The sequence below is a fragment of the Strongylocentrotus purpuratus genome, unplaced genomic scaffold (assembly GCF_000002235.5).
Source record: "Strongylocentrotus purpuratus isolate Spur 01 unplaced genomic scaffold, Spur_5.0 spur5_contig_833, whole genome shotgun sequence".
Classification (NCBI taxonomy): Eukaryota; Metazoa; Echinodermata; class Echinoidea; order Camarodonta; family Strongylocentrotidae; genus Strongylocentrotus; species Strongylocentrotus purpuratus.
Genome location: NW_022145539.1, coordinates 1134580 through 1156873, shown reverse-complemented (window position 1 = coordinate 1156873; position 22294 = coordinate 1134580). Strand labels below are relative to the sequence as shown.

Here is a 22294-nt window from a genome sequence, read left to right as displayed (position 1 = left end):
TTTTTCTGGGACGCACTGGACTATGAATCATTAGAAACTTTTACACGATAATCAAACATTCTTTTATTTTCATAGGTGGAGAAGTTTCACGAAGAGAAATGGGGATAATGTTCATCGTGTTTGGGTTTTTGGCTGTCTCTGTTCTGCCGTATACATCTGCAGAAAATACAGGTAAGATAACTCTTATACTAGTATTATTACAATTCAACTGACCAAGGAAAACGATTTGCTAAATAGCTGAATGAATAAGTATTTCGTCGTCAAAATGTTTCTTAATTGGACACATTAATATTTTACTTACAAAATGTAATGTAGTTGAAACTAGATAGAGTACGAATTGCAACAAGGAATTTAAAATAGATGATAATCTTTCATAAAAATGTATAAATATTGCTGATTTGAAGTTATTAATGCGTACTTCGTAGAAATGATTAATATCATACACATTAAAACGTGCTCTTCGCTGTTGTGGATTTGGTATACATTTAACTTAATAATTTCTATGTATCTTGTCGTTGTTTATGTGAATACATGATTATATTTTACAACATCAAAATTGCACACAAACGTTGCATTGTTTTAAAACTTAACTCCCTTGGGGATTAACTCCCTTGGGGATCATTCGGGCCAGGCGACATTTTACAGACACAATGATGAACAAATTACACTGGGTATGTGATATACTTGAGGGCTACACATTTGGCCTGTCGGCTAAAACAAGAGTAGTACTTAGCGATGGTTCGGTGGTAGAGCAGTGGTCTCGTCACCTGGAGGTCACGGGTTCGAAACCAAGTCGACGCTTGTGCACTTCAGTAAGGTATTAATCCTCATTAGCAAGTCCCTCGGAGAGGACTTAAAGTCGGCGTTTCCCTGGTTCCCTACTTACAAGCATACACATACTTTCTTAGCATTCAGGTAAAACAAAACAATTGGAAGTTATTCAGGAAGAAAATATTATTTATACCCCGTCCTTTTTTTCCGTAGACTTTTTAATTTCTGATTATTATGTACATGGATGAGGATATGAAACAGCATTTAAATCCCATCTGCACTAGTTTGGACAGGAGGGATTATAACTCCCACTTGGTCACTGACAGGTGGATGTCTCATCAACTAAGCTCTCAATTAACATAAGAAAGGAGGATCATGGGGGACCAATGGTCACCGATTAAACATTGTTTTCTATATAGAGGGAGCAAGTAGCTACAAGTAGTGCAGTGGGGCTTCAATACATATATTATTACATTTTTTTTCATGGGGGGGGGGGGGCAGGAATTCGATTGAATTTAGTCATTCCTTAGTTTCCTGTTATTTATGCATGAGACAATTTTGCCTAATTAGCGGGATTGCAAACAGATTATTAGGCGTTTCACTTAAGTTACAGAGCTACAGAAACCTTTTGCGTATCTGTAGGTAAACATGGAACTGGGAGGACTTTTCATGCTCCTTGAATCTGCGAATTAGGTCCGCCCTCTTTAAATACGTTTTAGAGATGTCTCTCTCCGTTTCATTTTCTTTAGATATGCTTTTATCCAATCCATACAAAATAGATTAGAGTTCCTTATTGTTCTCAGATAGCAATGATTTTGTGTTGGATCTGTGAATGTGGTGGTCGCCCTCCTTCAAAACATTTGGAGATGTCTCTCCCCGTACTCTTCCCCTTTAAAGATACCATGTCCCTTTTGCAGCCAACATCAAATTCTGTAGAACTTTGCAGGAATTATGAATATGTCATGTATGTCCTAGCTGTGAAATTTAAACGTTAACAGTGTCCTAATATTCAAATTGTGCAAGGAAACCCGTTTACTTGCTAGACTTCACTGTCAGACACTATTGAGTGACTGACTGGCTTTGTTCATGTTTGGTATAAAATGAGCCGTAAAGGGTACATGAGCATTTGTCTACATCAATAACACACTTCTTGTAATGGCCAAAATTAAACCGATTGAATCTTTATGCAGCATAAAACGTACAACCATTCGGTACTATAGTCTGAAAAATCAGACTATTACTTATTGGCTCTATAGCTCCTAAGTCGATTTGACAACTTATAGTCGTTATTTTCCCACTTAAAGACATTTTCAAGCCCACTTTTTTTTAGCGAAGTTCTAAATTAGTATTGTCTTTCAAATGCTGTTGGAATTTAACCTTTTCATTTTTATGGCCTGCAAATGGAACATAGTACCTTTAATTATGCTTTTATCCAGTCCAAAGAAAATCAATTTTCCTTCCTTGCTGCTCCCAGATAACAATGAATGTCGGTTCGAGAACCGCTGCTACAATGGAGGAACCTGCTACAATGAATTCGGAAATGTTGTAACGGTTTCATATTTTTGTAGGGTTTAAAGTGATCTAATTAAACTCGTTCAAGTTCTGAAGTACATTACACTTTATTTTCTAGAGATGGTATGGGTGCGCTGCGGCTAGAGTAGATAGTTCATGAAATGGCATTTTCAATTCCTGGCTGTCTTGTCTTCAGTGGATGTATCGTTGTGTAGAGGTTATTTCACTTAACTCTTTTGGATTGAGGGTTCAAACACCAGCCCATTACTCCACATTTACCAATCTCCGCCCAGGTGTAAACGGGTGTCTGTCAATTCTATATATCTATCAAGACACTTCTCTCAGCTTGGAGGCTGATTGTAACATTTTTCCACACATCTCTGTTTTCTGCTATCTTGGTATACTCTCGTATTGTCATTGCACACCATGTCGCAACGTTACCCTTCTAGTTACTTACTGTTTTCCCTCTTAGTCTGGTACCTTCTACTTTTCTTTCGAAAAATCTTTCATGATTCTGGCAATTGCTGGGATAAGAATAATTGCAGGACTCTAAGGAAGAACACCGTTTATGCCTTGGCTTCTTTGGTTTAAAGATATTATTACTTTTTTTTAATCACTCTTATTACCATTTCATCATTATTTTATTATTTTCATCGTTATTGTTTATATTACTATTATTATTATTATTATTATTATTATTATTATTTTTATTATTATTATTATTATTATTATTATTATTATTATTATTATTATTATTATGAATTCATTGCACAGATACCAGCATCACTGTGATAGAAATTGAATGGAACGAACCCACCGTCATATCTTCACCCGGCTATCCATCCTCCTACTACGGCTCGAATCTCGACCTTACTTGGGTACTCAAGGCTCCAGAGAGTCACATCCTCCAGATACATATTCTAGACCTGGCCCTAGAGACGAAATACGACTACTTGTACATTGGTTATGGGCCTGGTCCCAATGAACCTGGTTCTTGGCAGCTTCAGAAACTGACTGGGTATAGCAATTCCAGTGAACCCGCTACACCCGGTCACTCTATGTGGGTCAGGTTCACCACGGATGTCTCAATGGGTGATATTGGATTCAGTCTTCGTGTCACACCTATACTAAACCCTGGTAAGATCATATTAGCCATAGGTTCTGCTTCTTAAGAGGTTTAGTGGTCTAGTGGATACGTCACCGGACTGTGGATCATATGGTTTCGCTTCGAGTCCCGCCGAGGCACTAATGTCCTTTGGCAAGACATTAATCTATCTTTGTTAATATCCTTCCAGACATAGTAAACGGCAACCCGGTAGGAATTTATTCCTTGAATCCTTTTAACGCCTTAGGGCAACTGGGCTAAAGCCAGGGTAATAATATTACTTTGTAGGCTCCTTGAGCTTCCTCTGGAATGAATGTGTGTGCAATGTAAATGTAGCTATTATTCTTATTATTATTTTTTAGTTATGTTTCTTATTAGCAGCCCATGGGCCACACGGGGCACGCAAGACGATTTAATTCGGCTTATCATCATTTTAAATAGTCAAAAAGAAAGAAAATTCTCCACTGCTGTAGGTGGATACGTAATACCATATCACTGATTATTAAACGCATCAACAATTTACTTCCCTCACTCACAAAAGGTCAATCATACGATATTTTACCTAGAATGCTTTGATGAAATACATTATCAAAAATGAAAGTAAGGACAATTTATAGAGTATCCTTTAATTTCCTATGAAGAGGGAGGGAAAATATTCCACTAACACTAGATTGGTTGTTGGTGTAGTGTTATCCACAGAGGCCTATATTAAAAAAAACGTAATTTTAGAAATATTCCTTTCCCGCCTGATAAATAAGTTAAGAACCATTGACCTAGACACTGCGCTGACGGAGGTTGTTAAAGATAGGTAGGCCTACAATAATTTGTTTGCCAGTTATGCTTAAGACATCTGGCGAAAACTGCATGTTGTATAAAAGTGAGGGTCGTGCCTCATAATATTTGATTTCTTGTCCAGAGTGATTATTTCAATTATACTCAAAGTATTCCATTAAGGCCCCGTCTTATAAAGAGTTGGGATTGATCCGCATCAATCGCAAGTTTGCAGCCTCCTATCTCTTATGTACATCCTTGCGATTGATATCAATCGCATCTAAGTTGCGATTGATATCAACTCTTCATAAGACGGAGCCCAGACCTTATATTGCTATTCGAAATCTATCAGTTAAAGTACACGATAACAGATTGTTTACTAGAATTGAGATTATCTATAATATGATGCTTTAAATACTTCATGACAGGATGCAGAAGCGGTCAAGTGCAATGTTCTAGTGGAATGTGTATCAACGAATCGGCAAGGTGTGACGGAAATAACGACTGTCTCGATTTCTCAGATGAGGAATACTGTCGTAAGTTTTGATTTAACGTTTACATTAGCTTTTTAATTAATTCATATGGTTATACATGTAGTTTCCTCCAATTGTATTGCACACCTATTAATGCATTTCTATGTTATCTCTATATATTGAGGGAGTTTCTATACTTCTGGATTTTTACTTTAGAGAGAGGTTTTTTTTTCTCCCCTGAGTATTTGTTAAGCAGTTCCCCCAAACACATCAATTACGTCAACACAACATATTCAGTGATTAGGTGTGATTAGGCGTGATTAGGCGTGATTAGTTATACGTCGTATAACGAAACGCATGTTTGGATATCGTTTCGTTATACGACGTTTCGTTATACGACGTATGGTTAGTAAGCGTCCACACACACAATTTCATAGTATAACTATCGCGAAACAGTATAACTATCCCGAAACGGTGCAACTAATCACGCCTAATCACGGAAAATGTTGTGTGTGGACACGGGGAATGTGTCATATAGGTTGTCATTGATCGATATTTTCCTACCCAGCGTACTGCGAACAAGTTCAATTTGATATATGTAGACAGAACCTGGCCTACAATTTGACCTTTTTCCCGAATCGGAACGCAGAGACAGCAGACGCTGCAGCGGGAAGCTTTACAGACATGGTAAGCAACTGAATGTCTTTTTAATTGCTTTATAAAGAAATGTTGAGTTTTTCATTATTATTGATGGGTTTGTCCAGATTATTGGTGGTTTTCATAGATAATGCCAGGAACGATTAATTAATTAGTTTTAACTTTAGTAGAACACTGTCTGACTACGATATTTGACCTGTATATCAACCAATGAATTTGGTATTTGTTAATACGCATTCAATAATTATATTTTTTTTTGTATAAGTGATTTTTTTCGAGGGGATATGCATGATAGCAAAGATAATCACACAGAAGGGTGTATATTTCAGAGATGTAACGACTGAAAATATGTTGGAGATCTTTTTTGATGTAATATTTATTGTTTGTCTGAAAATACATAATTTATGTTATATTTGTCGGCACGTGGTCCCCCCTACCACTTGCAAGAGCTGCTGGCTACACTGACGTTGTTGATGTACCATACACATCTACGTTGCAATTGCCTTTGAAAATCCTGACGTGAAATCCTCAAAGTTTATACTTTCTAATGACCTACCATAGGCAGATACTATATCATCGTGCCATGATCACCTGTTCCCTTTCATGTGCTCCGTTTACTATCCGGAATGCACCCATAACGGCCCCACCCATCGGGTGTGCTACTCCGACTGTTTGGCAGTCACTGATGCCTGCAAGGCATCCTTTGAGCAACTCCTCGACGGTCCATGGCCCGTCAACTGTTCGATGTTTACCGATGAACAGGAGGAAGATGGAAGCTGTTTTGGTCCTGCGGGAGGTAAATACCATGCCGCCATATTCATGTAGATGATATCGAGTTAAGAATATGCTTGGACTTAACAAGATGTCCTAAGTGTTTATAAATGATAGTTCATAAAACCGAAGAAAAGATGTCGGCATTTTCTATTGAATTCATCACATGTGGCAGTGGCTTACAGCTAATGAGATGGGGATGGCGGCACTGATCTTACTGCCAAGTGGGTTTCTAGATAAAAATGAAAATCAGCAACCAAATGGTAGGTGGATTGGAGAGTATTTAAAGGTTGTCTGTCATCTTCTTTGGGCCTCCTTTTCCCTCCTCTTTTCATTTTATTTTCGATTTATGCTTTGTTTTGTTTCATTTGCTGGGGGAGGCGAAGGGGTGCTATTCAAATTGGGTGGATGTCCCTTCCCTTCCCGTCGTTGTGCCACTGACTTGCTACTTCATCCCTCCCCCAGATCTTTTCGATACCAACATATGCGGTACACGCCCTGCATACACACCAGATCAATACAGGGTTCTTGGTGGTACCAACGCACGCCCAGGGGAATTCCCTTGGATTGGTTCACTCCGCATCGACGGATTGACATTTGAAGGACGTTGGTGTGGGTCTACCCTGATCAACTCTCAATGGGTTCTTAGCGCAGCTCAATGCCTGTAAGTATGATGCCACTAATCAGACTCGTTTGCTCTGTGGAAAGGAAAGCGAATTAACACCTTACTTTCATAGGGATATTTACTTAGTCCAATTGTTATAGTAGCGAACGTGTTTACCTCTTGATTACGTGTAAATATTTAACCAAATTATGTACTGAGTTTTCGTCTAAATAGTCATAGTCATGAAAGTGTATATACATATAAAGTATCACTAGTAGTCAATATATATATGCACCAAATTCTATATCCGTTCTTTTGAACAGTGTAAAAGGCATCAAGCAATATTTTATTGAACTTTGCGCTATATGAAAAGCAATTGTATGTATGTATGAAATAAAGAGAACAAGTTAACGCAAAGCGTAGCATCCCCTCGCAGGGTATAAATGACCAAATACGTCAGAACAAGTTACCTCCATTAGACTATACTATTATATTACTAGGCAAGGAAGTAAACCACATTTTCGCATAATAATTAGGTATTTTCGCATATTTAATGAGCTATGACCATTCAACATTGACCTACATACTCCGAAATCGAACTTAGGCTGTATTTTCATGCATGTACCTTTATATCAAATTTTATTAAAATCCGTCGAACATTACTAAAGTTGTCGAACGGAAACCAGATTTGCATTTTTAATAAGCTATATGACATTTGAACTACATACTCCGAAATCTAACTTACGCTGTGTTTTGATACCATGTACCTTCATATCAAATTTCATTAACCTCTGTTAGACATTACTAAAGTTATCGATCGGAAACCAGATTTGTTACGGAAGGACGGAGGAACGGACGGCATCGTTATCGTTACTCTATCCCCTCCGACTATAACTATCAGATGACGGGACTTCACTTCAGTGTCGTTATAGAATTATGCTTTATTTAGAGATTTACATTTACATGACCGTATAACGTCCGATGTATTAGGAGCTAGTTAATTCCCCTGTGTGATATAGCAGATACAACGTTTGTAATTTATAATGAAATCATGATGTACATATATGAAACTACAGTTAATATATAATATATATCATACTCAAATAAATGCAGCTCTATTGCGATGTCCTTTTGATATACATAATTATATTTCGCCCTTGTAAAAATCACTGATTTTACATCCACTATCATTTATAGTGATTACTACGTCGATCGTGTGGTTTTTGGGAACGCACATTTGATGGATGACTCCGACAACGAAGTAGCAGTTGAGGTGGCTGATATTTTCGTCCATCCCGAGTTCCACTCCTATTCCCTCCTCAACGACATCGCTCTGATACGACTTGCTGAACCGGTAAAATTTAGTGACTACGTCAGACCCGCGTGTCTGTCGGAATCCTCGGATGAACTCAATGACTATCGTCGCTGTCTCGTCGCTGGATGGGCAACTATACTGGAAGGCTCACGTATGCATTGTTTTAATTTATATTTGATGATGATAATAATAATTAGATTAATTTACATATCGCAGCCACTCTACTGCTCTGTAATAAAATCAAAACTCCTAACAGTGCTACTATACAGACAAACAATAATGAATAAACATTTTAATCCTGAAAACAAGTGCATCTTCAACAAAACTTTGAAGACAGCAACAGATGAGGCTTTGATAATGATAATAATAATGATAATGAAAGAACATTTCCCATTTTGTAAAGCGAATTTCTCAAATGAAACGAAGTGTGTGTGCGTGTGTGTGTCCTTAAATGCACTACGATTTCTTCAGTTTTATACGGGTGCCGGTATTACCTTACAGTGCATGTCAGAGTATACTCCATTACACCGATACCCAATCACTCCGCCTGTGTCAAGAGAGACGACTGAAAATGAAATACTTCGTCTAAGAATATTCGCAGCGGGAAGAGATTCAAACTGTCGGCCACTCTTTTGAAACATGATGTGTATGTTTTTTGCGTTAAACTGGTTTCCTGTATGCAATTTGATTCTGATATGTTTAATTATTTTGATCTTCTTTGCTTTCATATTTATCCAGTCTTGTGAAAATTATGCTCGTGGAGGGCTAGCCTAATACAAGGACCTAGGACTTTTCTTTAAATTTTCCAATATTCATTTATTTTCATTCTTTTTAAGTCTCAGGTATTTATTAATATCATTACCCAGGTTAAATCATGATGTACTTTATGTATTCATTTGTGAATATATATATATATATTTTTTTTTACTTACAATGAATGACACAATTAAATTGTATTGAATTGAAATTGAATCAACAACACTACTGTGCTTCACTATTTAGTTGCTGATATAGGTTGCTCCTTTCCTATAGGGGTTAGCCAATCAATTCTCTAGGTTATCTGATTGAAAGGAATGTGATATCCAAAAGGCCTCTTTCAAACAGGGAAGCTTTGAACAATCACTTCAGTAGTTCTTCTTCACGTAGATCTCAACATTCATAACCAATATGATTTCATCCACCTAACTTAACCCTAAAAAGGCCGGGCTATTTGAGGTCTTAGTACGGCCGGGGGGGCATTATGCCCCCCCCTTAAAATCTCGGCCGCGAAGCGGTCGATCGCCGCGAAAATTTGCACGCATGTCAAGTGAAGTGTATAGAATAATATGATAATTTCAATTTTATGAAAAATACACTCATTTGCATATTTAAAATTAATTTATACCAATAAAGTCATAAAAATCATATTTTTTACTCATAAATCATATATTATTCATATTTATGCATTCTTTTTCACTACATATATTCATTAGAACATTCTGAAGAACAATACGACAAAAAAATTGGAAGAGCAAGCTTATTCCTTATGTCATCCCTTGTTTTGATAATTTCTTAATTTCATTGTTTTTTAAACTTATGTATTTCATTGTTTTTGTTGTTTTATTTCATTCCTTACTACAATTCACCTATTTTGACTCCCAAAACAACCACCTAAACTTTAAACAAGACCCAATAACCCATGTTTGATCTGTTTTTAGGAAAAATTACTTTTCCTTATGTTTTGTACACAAATCACGAAAATGAGCGATTTTCGGGCTGACATGCAAAGATGAAAGGTCACGTGACCTTGTAACCGTAGGTCCGATTTTCAAAAAAATCTTTTAAAAGTTGCGCAAGACTCGAAAAAAAAAGTCAGCGAGTGGCGGGGCGCCATCCATATGCGTTCCCGAGCAATCAGAAAAATCGTGGAGGGGGGGGGGGCCATAATGCCCCCCCCCGGCCTAATTAGGGTTAATACCCCTATTCACCCAAATGTCATTAAATACTGTATTTATTGGTTGGTTAAAAAATAAAAAAATCAAGCTAAATAGCAGTGTTGAAACCACTTTACCTTTCCATAACTCTTTAAATGGTTTCAAACATTTGATAAAAATTTGACTTGAAATTCGTTTGCTTACAGAAGATGTAAACGATGATTTAATTTAATCTTTCGCAGCGCTGACAGAGAGCTTGAAAAAAGTAGTGGTGACCCTTCTTGACCAAGACTGGTGTAATTCTGAAGTTTCCTACAACGGGTCTCTGACAGAAGAAATGATATGTGCTGGATTTGAGCCAGGTGGAATTGATACTTGTCAGGTAACTGCTATCTTTGGCGTAGCCTGAGTGTTAAAGTTGAACTTCAAAGAAAATCACAAATATGTCAACTAATGTATGACTAGAAACTGGTAAGCTAACAGATGGCCATCGTACAAGTTTTAGGTCAACTACATATCGGGTGATTTATAAAAATACAAATACAACCACCGGCATAGCAGCTGGGATATACGAGAGATTCGCCGGAAAAATAAAGATGTTTTAATGACGTCACTATATGGACCAATACTGCCCAAGCAGACGACATCCCATAGAGAATGAACATAATTGCAAAGCTTTTATTTGTCAAATTATAATGAGTTTAGTGTATATAAATGTGATGGCATGTCAAACCATTCAAAAGGGGATATGACCCGATTCCGATAACTAAAATCTTTTGCTTGTAAATACACAGGATAGGGGTTAATTAACAGTCAAAGAAACCAGACTTTCGAATTGAAAACCCCCGGAACGATGTTGAGGACGGCATTTGTTCCCTCTTGAAACGCCGAACATACCGCGGTGTGTCCAGCTGAATATTCAATGGCGTCTTATTTGTTTACAAGCGACAAATTCCTTTATTTTTGTATCGCTGCATTTGTCATCAAAATAAAACCATGTGCGGGGTTAAGAGTGAGGCAATAGATTATACATTTAGCCTGACGGTAGTGGAGTAAGAGAAAGAACTCAAGAAAAGATGAAAACACAGGCACTGAAAATGTGTGAGATGTCATGGGACATCGTCTGCTTGTGCAAGTCATGTCCATACTGTGATCTCACGCATCTCAGCAGCGTTCGGGGAGCTCTTCAGGTGCTATGACGGGGCTGTATTTAAGCGTTTTATAATTTATAATAATCATTATTTCGAATGTTTCCAAGCATTGAATTTTGATAACCTTGTCGAATCAACGTTTCAACTTTGCAATAATGAAATTAAGTTAGTTTTTAAAATCAATAAACATCAACTTTAACCATGGGGGGGGGGGGGGGCACAGGTATCATGGGGGCGGCGGTATCAGACACAATAGGCAACTGTTATGAGGTTTGAATTAAAGAGAATGCTACTACTACTTCTACTACTACTACTACTACTACTACTACGACTACCAGTGGCGTACGCAGGATTTTTTTTCAAGGGGGGGGGGGGGGGGTTAACAGGCAGCCGCTGAATAAGCGGGGGGGGGGGGTAAGAGGAGACTTTTTTCGGGGGGGGGGGGGGGTCCCAACAAAATCGCAACGACTCAGCCAGCTCCTGAATAAGCGGGGGGGGGGGGGGTAAGAGGACACTTTTGTGGGGTTAAGGTCATCTCTCTTTGGTCAGCCATTGGCATAATTTTTATTTTATTTTTTATTTTTATTTTTTAATTAAAAAAAGACAAAATGAAAAAAAGGAAACACAGAGGGGGGTTTGGCTTCAAAATACACACATAAAAAAACTGAAGGGGGGGGGGGGGGTCTAAGCGTTTTAAAGATATTATTATCCCGGACACCTGATTCATTCATACGCAAAATGTGCAGCATCTCCACTCATCGTCGCCGAGAGGGCATAAAGCAATAACTATCACACAGGCTTCGTGCTCCTACAGTGTCCACATTCAATGGAGTGGCAAATGTAGATTAAGGCCTTGTCAATGGACATCAGTGCCGTCCCGGGAGTCAAACCCATGACCTTCGAATTTCCAGTATAGCGCTCAAACCTCTCTACTACGATAGCATGGAAGGAGATAAGGGCATAGGGTTGAGTCATTACCTTTTACCCAAGTTGTTTTTCTGCTCTCCCATCCTATTTTATTTTCATCAGACCGATTATTTGGGCTGTACTCCCGTTTCCCTCATAACTGTGACACTGACTGAAATGGTATTTTTTTCACTCAGTAATTTTCAATTTTATATCCTTTTTGTCTTTGTTTCAGAATTTGGACACACTGACTTGCTTACCCCTTTAATATATATCAAACTGCCAGGTTCCGAATACATGTACTTTTTCGAAAGCTACACATGTGTGTGGTCCTATGTAGGATATTTGTTTAGTTTGCAAGTCATCCAATTAAATTTTATTATCTCGTGTTTATTATTACAAAAATCAGGGAGTCAGCGGTGGGCCTTTAACCTGTGAGGGTGATGATGGTCGATGGCATCTGGTCGGACCAACAAGCTTTGGAGGAGGATGCGCAAAAAACACGCTTGCCCGGCGTCTACACCCGAATCTCAAAGTTCCACTCATTTATTACAGCTGTGGTTTCAGGAGGTGAGTACACCTGTGCAGGAGAAACAAGACTTTCAACAACAACAACAACAACACAAAAAACAATACACGGCAATTTCAAAAGCCTTGTCCACCACCTACTGAAATGTGCTTGCATTACAATGGCGTATTACGTAATCCAATAATTTTCTTCATGCCATTAAAATTGCTGAGGAGTTGATTCTTCGAAACATTTTGAAATCGGCTAAAGGTTAAACCAAGGAATGTATGTGCGACTAGCCAATTGTAACCTTCTGAAGCCTTCTGTTTCCCATCATTTTATTTGATCAACTGGCCCCTTTGACCGTGAATAATAATGATAATAATAATAATAATAATAATGTATCTATATAGCGCATTTTCTATATACATGTTCAAATGGGCTTACATCGAAAGGGTGCGGTGCGGCGCGGTGTGGTGAGTTCAACGTACCCATTCGATAAAAGGCCCCCCGCTTTTCTCGAAAGGGTGAGTTGAGAGCGGAGGACCGTCTTAGCACAACCTTTCAAGAAAAGAGGGGGGTCTTTTCTCGAAAGGGTGCGTCGACTTTCTTTCACATCAGTCGTTTAACAATTTTAAGGAATAGAAACTATTTTTTACGTAGTTTTGCAGATCAGGCATTTATAAGAATTAAATCAGTAAATAAAAAGTAACACAATGAAATAATTAACTTAGATATTTAAAAAATGTCAAACATAGGTGTTTAGCTAGTCTTGCATGTCAGTCGTTTATTTATTGAAATAAAACATAATATTCATTTCTTTTTTTTTGTATGGAATTCAGTTTTTAAATGTTAACTAGTCTCGCATAACTGTCGTTAAAGTGACTCGGTAACATTGTTAAAGGTTGATGAACAAAATTGCTTAATTTTTGTATAAAATGTTACTTACTATATTACTTCTACTATACTAACCCTCTGACATGCAAAAAATCCTGAACAAATTCTCAAACCACAAAGATATCTATGGTTTTCTTTGAAGGCGTCGATGGGAGGCACCCTCTAACAGTGATTAACAGTAAATTCTCCCAACCTTTTTGAATTTTCCAAACCGTTTTTCCATGAGAAAAATCTGTCAACACTTAACTGTCTGGAATGGAATGTAGAGCCATTTTATTGCTTTGTGACGATTTACATTCACCTAAAATGTAATTAAATTGTCCTTGTCTTGATGCTGAACAGGCTTTGACAAGTAGCAGAATAGAAGTAGAATAATATAGTTGGGAAAATTAAGGAATCGATCAGATCAGTTTTTCCCAATTTGTACCATGAATAATGATCCGTTTTCACTCAAATTTTCAGATTATCTTTAATTGTACATCTAGCATTGAAGTCACTACCTTAGCATCACTATCTCTCATCTGAACAATGTTACCAAGTCCCTTTAAATTACAAATAAAAATTAATTGCCATTTTACTTATTCAGACACATGTTTATGTATTTGTTAAGTCTTGCTGAAAAAATGTAGGGGAGCACATGCTTTTTCATGTGTTTTATTTTAACATTTTGCCAAAACAAATTGAAATAATCTTTAATTGTCTATACCAGTCTGGAAAAATGTATTCACCGGCATATATGCCATCTATAATGGTTGTTATCACATCCACAAAAATTTAGATTTAAGGAAAGTCATTTTTTCACATAATATGCCCTTCTTTAGTTCAAATTAATGTGTCACCTTCATAATCAGTGATTATCCAATTAAGACAGCAATTACAAGACATACCCAATCAACATTCACTCACACAACTTTCACCCGGTTCAACTTTTCTAAACCTTCGTTGTTTTATAAACGTAATGTTTCCTGGGAGAAATTTCAATCATTTAAACATGTGGCTTACACCCAGTAAATAAGATCGATTGATCGATCTGTATTGAAAAACAAGTCAGAAAAAACCTTGGAACCAGCGGGACTTGAACCTGTATCTACTGCTTGCCGGGCAGCGACTCTACCACCAGGCCATCACTGGTCCATGGCACAGTCACGATAAACTAGAAACAAATACCCCAAGCTCTCCTGATTCATTCTGAATTAGTCCGCCATAGGACAAATAACTTCGTTATTGATGCTAATAAATTCGTTATTGATGCTAATTAAAAACACAAAATGTAATAAAAAAGTTTGATATAAAATTCAACATATTTATTACTTTTTAATAAACATTACACTAGCAAACAATAATAGTAGTAACAATGAAGGTATTATGGTGAATTCAACAGAGATGGTTCCTTGCATTGGTCTGTGACACTCAGTGTGCTGATCCTATAAAAACTCCACCCCCCCTCTCTCTGTCTCTCAGGCGCGGACCCAAGGGGGTCGAGCGGGCCTTGCCCCCCCCCCCCGCAAAAAAGAGGGAGAAAGAAGGGAAAGGGAAAAAGGAGAGAAAAGGAAAGAAAGGAAAAGAAAGAAGAAAAGAAAAGGGGAAGAAGGAGACCGGGGGCGAAAGGCCCTTGCGTCGCAGGCTGTTGCCTCCCCCCATAAAAAAATGAGAAAGAAGGAAGGAAAGGCAAAGAAAAAAGGAAAAGAGCAGATAAAGGGAAGGAAAATGGAGGAAGAAGAAAAGAAAAGAAGGGGGTATCAGTTGCAATTTTCCCGCCAACAAGATCGGGATCGGACGGGAGCAAATGGCCCTTGCCTCCCCTGCCCCCCCCCCCCGCCCCCGCTAAAAAAAGAGAGAGAAGGAAGCGAAAAGGAAGCGAAAAAGGAACCAAAAAAAAAGAGAAAGAAGAAAAGAAAAGGGTAAAAAGAATGGGAGATCAGTTGCGGTTAATCCCGCCTACAACATGTGGATCGGGGTGGGGGCCGAAAGGCCCTTGCCTCCCCTTACCCCCAGCAAACCTAAAAGAGAGAAGGAAGAGAAGGGGAAGAGGAGGAAAAGGGAAAGGTAGGGGAGATCATTTTCAATTTTTCCCGCAAACAAAGTGTAGATCGGGGGGGGGGGGGGGCACTGGCGTACTGATAGGGGAGGGGGGGAATTGGGGGAAATAACATTCAAACATGGTTTATGTTAAATTCCATAACGGTGATTTACAAATAATGCTGAAATTACATAATTTCCGAATTTTTTTTTTAACTTACTTAGTAAATTATACTGTTTCATGCATTTTGGGGAAAATTTGCAGTCAGACAAGAAATAGGTTTTTTGAGTTGCCTACATGTCAGGGCCCGCAAAACGGCGGGGATCTGAAGCCTCGAGCCCCCCCCCCCCACAACTTATTTTGAAAAAGTATATTAAAGAGAAATAGGAAGAAAGAGAGCAAAAAAGAAAGAGTAGTTAACTGCCAGTGTCACAAAATAATAAGGTATCAAAATATGTTCATCTGATCGTGATTAAATGCCTAAAATCCCTCAGCTTCCGGGGTCTGCCCACTGGACCCCGCCTAGGGCCCTAAGGCGGACCCCTTGGATGGTAATCTGATGGTAATTTAATGCCTAAAACCCCTGAGCTTCTGGGGGCTCCGCCCGCTGGACCTCACGGCAATTACTGTCCTGCCATTGTCACAAAATAAATAAAGTATAAAAGTATGTTTATCTGACCGTAATCAAATGCCTAAAACCCCTCGGTGGGGGCGGTTCCCCCACAACGCCGGCCAAAAAACAAAAAAGAGAGGATTTTTTTTTTTTTTTGAAATTCAGACAAGTATTTCGAAACGTCTTCTTTCTCTATAATACTTTAATGATACCTCAAAGCTTCCGCACTTCGCGCGGGAGGGGGGGGGGGGGCGACTGAATTCAGACTAGGATTAAGAGTCTAGAACGGTACCTCGAATTGTCTTCTTTCTCTAATAATTCTCTGAAACGTCAAAGCTTTCGCGCGAGTGGGGGGGGGGGGGGTGAGATTGAATTTAATCAAGGATTAAGTGTCGAGAACGGTACAACCGAGCAGGAGGGGGAACTGAGTTCCGACAAGAATTAAGAGTCGAGAACGGTACAACGAATCGTCTCTTCTTATTCTCATGATTCAATGAAAAGTAAAAGCTTCAACGCTTCGCGCGGGAGGGGGGGGGGGGGACTGAATCCAGACAAGAATTAACAGTCGAGAACGGTACAATGATCGTATTCTTTCTATAATAATTTAATGAAATGTAAAAGCTTTCGCGCTTCACGAGTGAGGGGGGAACTAAATTCAGACGAGAATTAAGAGTCGAGAACGGTACAATGATCGTCTTTTTTCTCTAATAATTTAATGAAATGTAAAAGCTTTCGCGCTTCGCGCGGTAGGGGCGTGGATGGGGAACTGAATTAAGACAAGGATTTAGAGACGAGAACGGTACAACGAATCGTCTCATTTCTCTAATAATTTAATGAAATATCATAGTTTCCGCGCTTCGCGCATGAGGGGGGGGGGGGGACTGAGTACAGACAGGGATTAAGAGTCAAGAACGGTACAATGAATAGTCTTCTTTCTGTAACGTCAAAGCTTGAGGAGGAGGGAGGAAAAAACTCGCCCCTCCCTGCACCCCCCCCATTACGTCACTGCTGGTCACCATTACGTACCAATATTTGGCTCGCATAATTTCAAATTTGCCCCCCTCCCCTGAAGCTTTGACATTTAATTAAATAAATAGAGAAAGAAGACGATCATTGTGCCGTTCTCGACTGTTAATTCTTGTCTAAATTCGGTTGCCTCCCCCCTCCCTCCCGCGCGAAGTGCGGAAGCTTTAAGGTTTCATGAAATTATTATTATTATATACTTGTCTGAATTTCAAAAATTCAATTCAATAATAGTTTTATTAAAAAACAATGCCTCGCAGCCAAAATGCTGAATTGTGCGTGTTTACATGTATACATGAGCTTCATTACATAACATTATATTTCATTTGTTACAATCATTCATTCAAACAGTATTGGTAACATTTAACAGTATTCATGTGTAGCATTTAAAACCAATCACTTTATATTATTTACATTTTTAAAATCTATTAAACTTCACAATAGTAACAACAACAATTGATCAAAAGCAATACAATACATAACATACAAATAAGTGAAAATCTAATACTGAAATTATTGCACCTGTGTCTTTAACAATTCATATTCATTGAAAATTAAAAGTCAGCAAAATGTTACTCTATGTTGCCTGTTCATCAACGGTAAGTACATAATTATAAATTGATGTCTCTGTAAAAAGATAAACATATTCCAGAGTAGGTTGTAAAACATGGTTTCCTACGTTAAAACTAAATCATAGTTGGGTATGTATTAAAACATTAGATAATGATAAACATATTTATCAAATATTGTTAATGTATATATATATATATATATATATATATACATTGTGTAAAAATACATTTCAATTATTCATTATTTAGAAGATCTATAAGGTATGGTATTGCACTCTTTTTAGTTTTGCACTTGTACTGGGTGTACTTTGTTGTTCTCCTCAAGCAGTAGCGACTTTCCTGTTTTTTAACTAGCCAATTCAATGAAAAGGGATTTTCTTCCAGATTATGAGCAAATGTAAGACATAATTGTTTTCTTCTTTCCTCAAGAGTCACTAAGTTACATGTTTCTAATGCAACATTGTATGAAGTATAACTACTACCCAGAATTATTCTACATGCTCTCTTTTGAATTGATTCAAGTGCATAGATGTGTTGTTTTGTAAGAGCTCCGTTGAACACAGGGGCACAGTACTCTACAATCGGTCTTATATATCCTCTAAATATGGTGATAAGATCTACAATAGGTAGTTTGAATGATTTCAGTCTCCTGAGTATGTACAACTTCTTGTTACTTCTCTTCAAGAGATCAGTTACGTGTTTATTCCATTTTAGGTCACTCTGTACGGTCACTAATGTTCTTTGTCTGCTCTTTTTTTTTCCTACGTCATCTTCCTTTTATCTCCTCTCTTGTTTGTTTTGTTTTTTGGCCGGCGTTCTGGGGGGGATCGCCCCCACCACCCCAACCGCCCAACTCCCCTGGAGCTCAGGGGTTTTAGACATTAAATTACCGTCAGATGACCATATATTGATACCTCATTATTTTGTGACACTGGCAGTTAACTATTCTTTCTTTCTATTTCTCTTTAATATACCTTTTCAACAACAACAAATCTGGGGGGGGGGGGGGGGGGGAGAGGGGAGGGAGCCCGAGGCTTCCGATTCCCGCCATTTCGCGGGCCCTGGCATGTAGGCAACTCAAAAAAGCATATTTCTTGCCTGACTGCAAATTTAGGAATTTGCCATTTTCCAACCAACGCATAAAAAAGTATAGTTTACTAAAAAGTGAGGAGAAAATCTCGGAAATTATGTCATTTCAGCATTATTTGTAAATCACCGTTAAAGAAATAAAGAGAACCACGTTTGAATGTTACTTATACCAATCCCCGCCCCCTATCAGTATCCCAGTGACCCCCCCGTTTTTCTATTGTCTGTCATGATTTGTTTGATTTCGTAATTTTTTTCTCAAAATTAAGTTATAAATGTATAAAGTATAATTATTATTGTGCAAACCTACATCTATCAAGCTTTGCTTTCAAGTAGGTTCGTTTTTTTCATTTCTTGTAATTAAATCATTATGCTTTACAATAACTAAAAACAATGTCAAAGATAGTTCAATGGTCATTTCTGTTATATCATTACGTTTTTTGTTTTTTGTTTTACTGTTTATATTATGTGAACAGAAATGGGAAATGAATTCGCTCTGTATAGAGCTACTACTACTACTACTACTACACTTTGTTTGCTGGAAAAATCGCAACTGATCTCCTCTACCTTTCTTCTATCTTTTTTTCCCCCTTTGTCTCCTCTTTCACTTCCCTTCCTTCTCTCTGTTAGGTTTGCTGGGGGTAGGGGATGCAAGGGTCTTTCGGGCCTCACCCCGATCCACACGTTGTTGGCGGGATTAACCGTTACTGATCTCCTCTTCTTTTCACCCTTTTGTTTTCTTCTTCATCTTTTTTGATCCCTTTTCGCTCTCCTCTTTCCTTTTTCCTTCCTTCTCTCTTTTTTCAGCGGGGGCGGGGGGAGGGAGGCAAGGGCCATTTGCCCCTCCCCCCGACTCACAACTTGTTGGCGGGAAAATTGCAACTGATATCCCCCTTCTTTTCTCTTCTTCTTCCTCTATTTTCTTTCCCTTTCCTTCCTTCTCTCTTATTTGTTTACGGGGGGGGGGGGGCGGGCAAGCAACAGCCTGCGAGGCAAGACCCTTTCGCCCCTGGTCTCCTTCTTTCCCCTTTCTTTTCTTCTTTCTTTCCCTTTCTCTCCTTTTTCTTTTTCCCTTCTTTTCCTTCTCTCTCTCTTTTTTTTGCGGGGGGGGGGGGAGGGGGCAAGGCCTGCTCGACCCCCCCTTGGATCCGCGACTGAGAGACATAAAGGGGGGTGTGGCTTTTGTGGATCAGCACAGAGTGCCACAGAATCTAAATTTTTGTGGATGTGATAACAACCATTATAGATGGCATGTATGCCGTGGGATACATTTTTCAGATGATATAGACAATAAGATAATTTCAATTTGTGTTGGCAAAATGTAAGAAAAACACACATTAAAAAGGGTGTGCACCCCTACATTTTTTCAGCAAGACTTAACGAATACATAAACGTGTGTCTGATTAAGTAAAATGGCAATTAATTTTTATTTGTAAGTTAACGACAGTTATGCAAGACTATAGTTATCCTTTAAAAACTGAATTCCATACAAAAAAAAGTAAAGGATATTATTTTTTTATATTAATAAATAAATGACTGATAGGGTGAAAAGAAGCTAAACACCTATATTTGATATTTTTTAAGTATGTTTCTTTTTATTTACTGATTTAATTCTTATAAATGCCTGATCTGCCAGACTACGCAAAAAGTAGTTTGAATTTTGATTATTTCAATTTATAAAACGACATTTCTATTCCTTAAACATTTTAAACGACTGAATCAGATGTGAAAGACTAGTCGACGCACCCTTTCGAGAAAAGGCCCCCCTCTTTTCTCGAAAGGGTGCGCTAAGACGATCCTCCGCTCTCAGGGCACCCTTTCGAGAAAAGCGAGGGGCCTTTTATCGAATGGGTGCGTTGAACTCACCACACCGCGCCGCACCGCATCGCACCGTTTCGATGTAAGCCGTTCAAATGCGCATTACGGTCATATTGTTAACAGAAAAGGAAAGTTTTGAGATAATTTTTGAAGGTATTTACAGATAGGTGGTTAAGAAGAGATCGGTAGGTTATTCCACAATTTGGGAGCAGCAGTTGTGAAGTGAAGTGGCCCTCTGGCCAGCACATCAACCTGTCCTTCGATAGGAGTCCGAATTCTTCCGATTATAAGTTCACAGTAGTCATATTTCAAGGTTCAATTTTCCGTCTTAAAATGATGGTCTCAAAAATATGTTTTTGCGTTATTCATTGGATTAAAAAAAAATCATAAGCATTCTGGTTACATTTATATTTCTTTCAGCAAAAACACCGGGTGTTATTGAAATTACCCTTGAGCGTGCCGTCTCAGTGACCATCACTTCTCCAAACTACCCTTCCAACTACAACATCGACGATAACATCGTCTGGAAGGTATCGGCCCCTGTTGACCACAGCGTCAGGCTGGACATCGTCAACTTCGCTACCGAATTTAACTTCGACATCTTGTTGGTGGGCAATGGACTGACGCCACTGAGTTACAGAGAGCTTGCGAAGCTGACTGGCTATGGGTTAAAGTCAACTTGGACGTCACATGACCGCCATATGTGGCTCAAATTCAAGAGTGACTCCTCACAGACTGACGTTGGATTCATGGCAACACTGAACGCTGTGGATCCGAGAGGTAATAAGGTCTACTTTGTGTCATGTTGAAATTCTAGGGATTTGAAAATCTACCGAATGATCAGATGATCTTAAAATTATTACACATCAAACATACAATTTCTTAATTTATTCTCGTCTTTTTTATAGGAAAAAAACATGCCTGTATTTCTGCCACATTTAGTGTTATCCTTTTTTTTTGGTAACAGATGATAATCCTCTAATCTTGGTGAACGAGTCTACGGTCCAACAGCTCCGCTCACCAGACTTTCCTCTTGGTGCACGCAAAAGGATAATGGCTCCTCAAGATCACAGCGTGAGGGCGCGTTTCGACTTCTTTAACCTCACCGACGATTCTGTGCTTGCCGTGGGCTACGGCTCGATTCCTTTAATATCCACAATCCTAGTGAAGTTGACTGGAAGTGAATTGCCGGAAGATATTACCTCCCCCACTCGAGAATTGTGGTTTAGATTTGTGTCGGTTACTGGGAACTCCAGTAAAGCGGTCGGTTCGCTTATGGGAAGTGGATTCGTGGTGAATCTAACAGCAGTAAGGACTGAAGGTGAGATGTGAATTTCTTTTAACATTAAAATATTAATAAACATATTCATTAATCTATATAAACAAACATGGAAAACTCTTTTAACCTCGAAATACGTTGAAATAGTTTTAAAAGGGAACTTTTCTGAAGAAAAAAGCACGACAGTTGATAAATTAACAATAAGAAAAACCACTAAAACATAATACCTCTGCGCGACCAATTTGCAAAATTGTGAAACCTATATTGATATTGATTACGTTATTAAAGTTGTAAAATCAATAAGGTATTTTGCTAATAGTTTGATTTTCTCCACCACATTACAAAAAACTAAAGACAATTTAGGCATTTTGATGTGAAAGAATATCAATACTTTCATTACTTTTGCTAAATGAACAATGCTACTTTCCAGAATGTAACCCTTGCCAGAATGGAGGAACATGGTCAGACATCCATGGAAGTTTCCCGTGCTTCTGTCCCGAAGGCTTCAAGGGGGATTACTGTCAAACAG

At 38.4% G+C, this 22294-nt stretch overlaps 2 protein-coding genes across 2 annotated transcripts; both read left to right on the top strand.

The window, feature by feature from the left end:
* Positions 1–77: 77 nt before the first annotated feature.
* LOC115923481 (CUB and sushi domain-containing protein 3-like) lies at positions 78–3455 on the top strand. The gene is made up of 2 exons (XM_030984206.1): positions 78–171; positions 3058–3455. Exons 1-2 carry the CDS (start codon positions 99–101, stop codon positions 3453–3455), a joined length of 471 nt encoding a protein of 156 aa, XP_030840066.1. The 5' UTR covers positions 78–98.
* A 2437-nt stretch (positions 3456–5892) lies between these two features.
* Positions 5893–12523, top strand: LOC753420 (transmembrane protease serine 9). Its single transcript, XM_030984197.1, has 5 exons — positions 5893–6085; positions 6526–6724; positions 7862–8130; positions 10135–10274; positions 12359–12523. Exons 1-5 carry the CDS (start codon positions 5893–5895, stop codon positions 12521–12523), a joined length of 966 nt encoding a protein of 321 aa, XP_030840057.1.
* The last annotated feature ends 9771 nt before the right edge of the window (positions 12524–22294 follow it).

Excerpts from the sequence above, each read along its gene's own strand:
- LOC753420 (XM_030984197.1), top strand. The coding sequence starts at position 5,893 with ATGTGCTCCGTTTACTATCCGGAATGCACCCATAACGGCCCCACCCAT. Across the intron at positions 8,131-10,134 it reads AACTATACTGGAAGGCTCAC|CGCTGACAGAGAGCTTGAAA; the intron begins GTATGCATTGTT and ends AATCTTTCGCAG. Across the intron at positions 10,275-12,358 it reads GTGGAATTGATACTTGTCAG|GGAGTCAGCGGTGGGCCTTT; the intron begins GTAACTGCTATC and ends TACAAAAATCAG.
- LOC115923481 (XM_030984206.1), top strand. The coding sequence starts at position 99 with ATGGGGATAATGTTCATCGTGTTTGGGTTTTTGGCTGTCTCTGTTCTG. Across the intron at positions 172-3,057 it reads TACATCTGCAGAAAATACAG|ATACCAGCATCACTGTGATA; the intron begins GTAAGATAACTC and ends TTCATTGCACAG.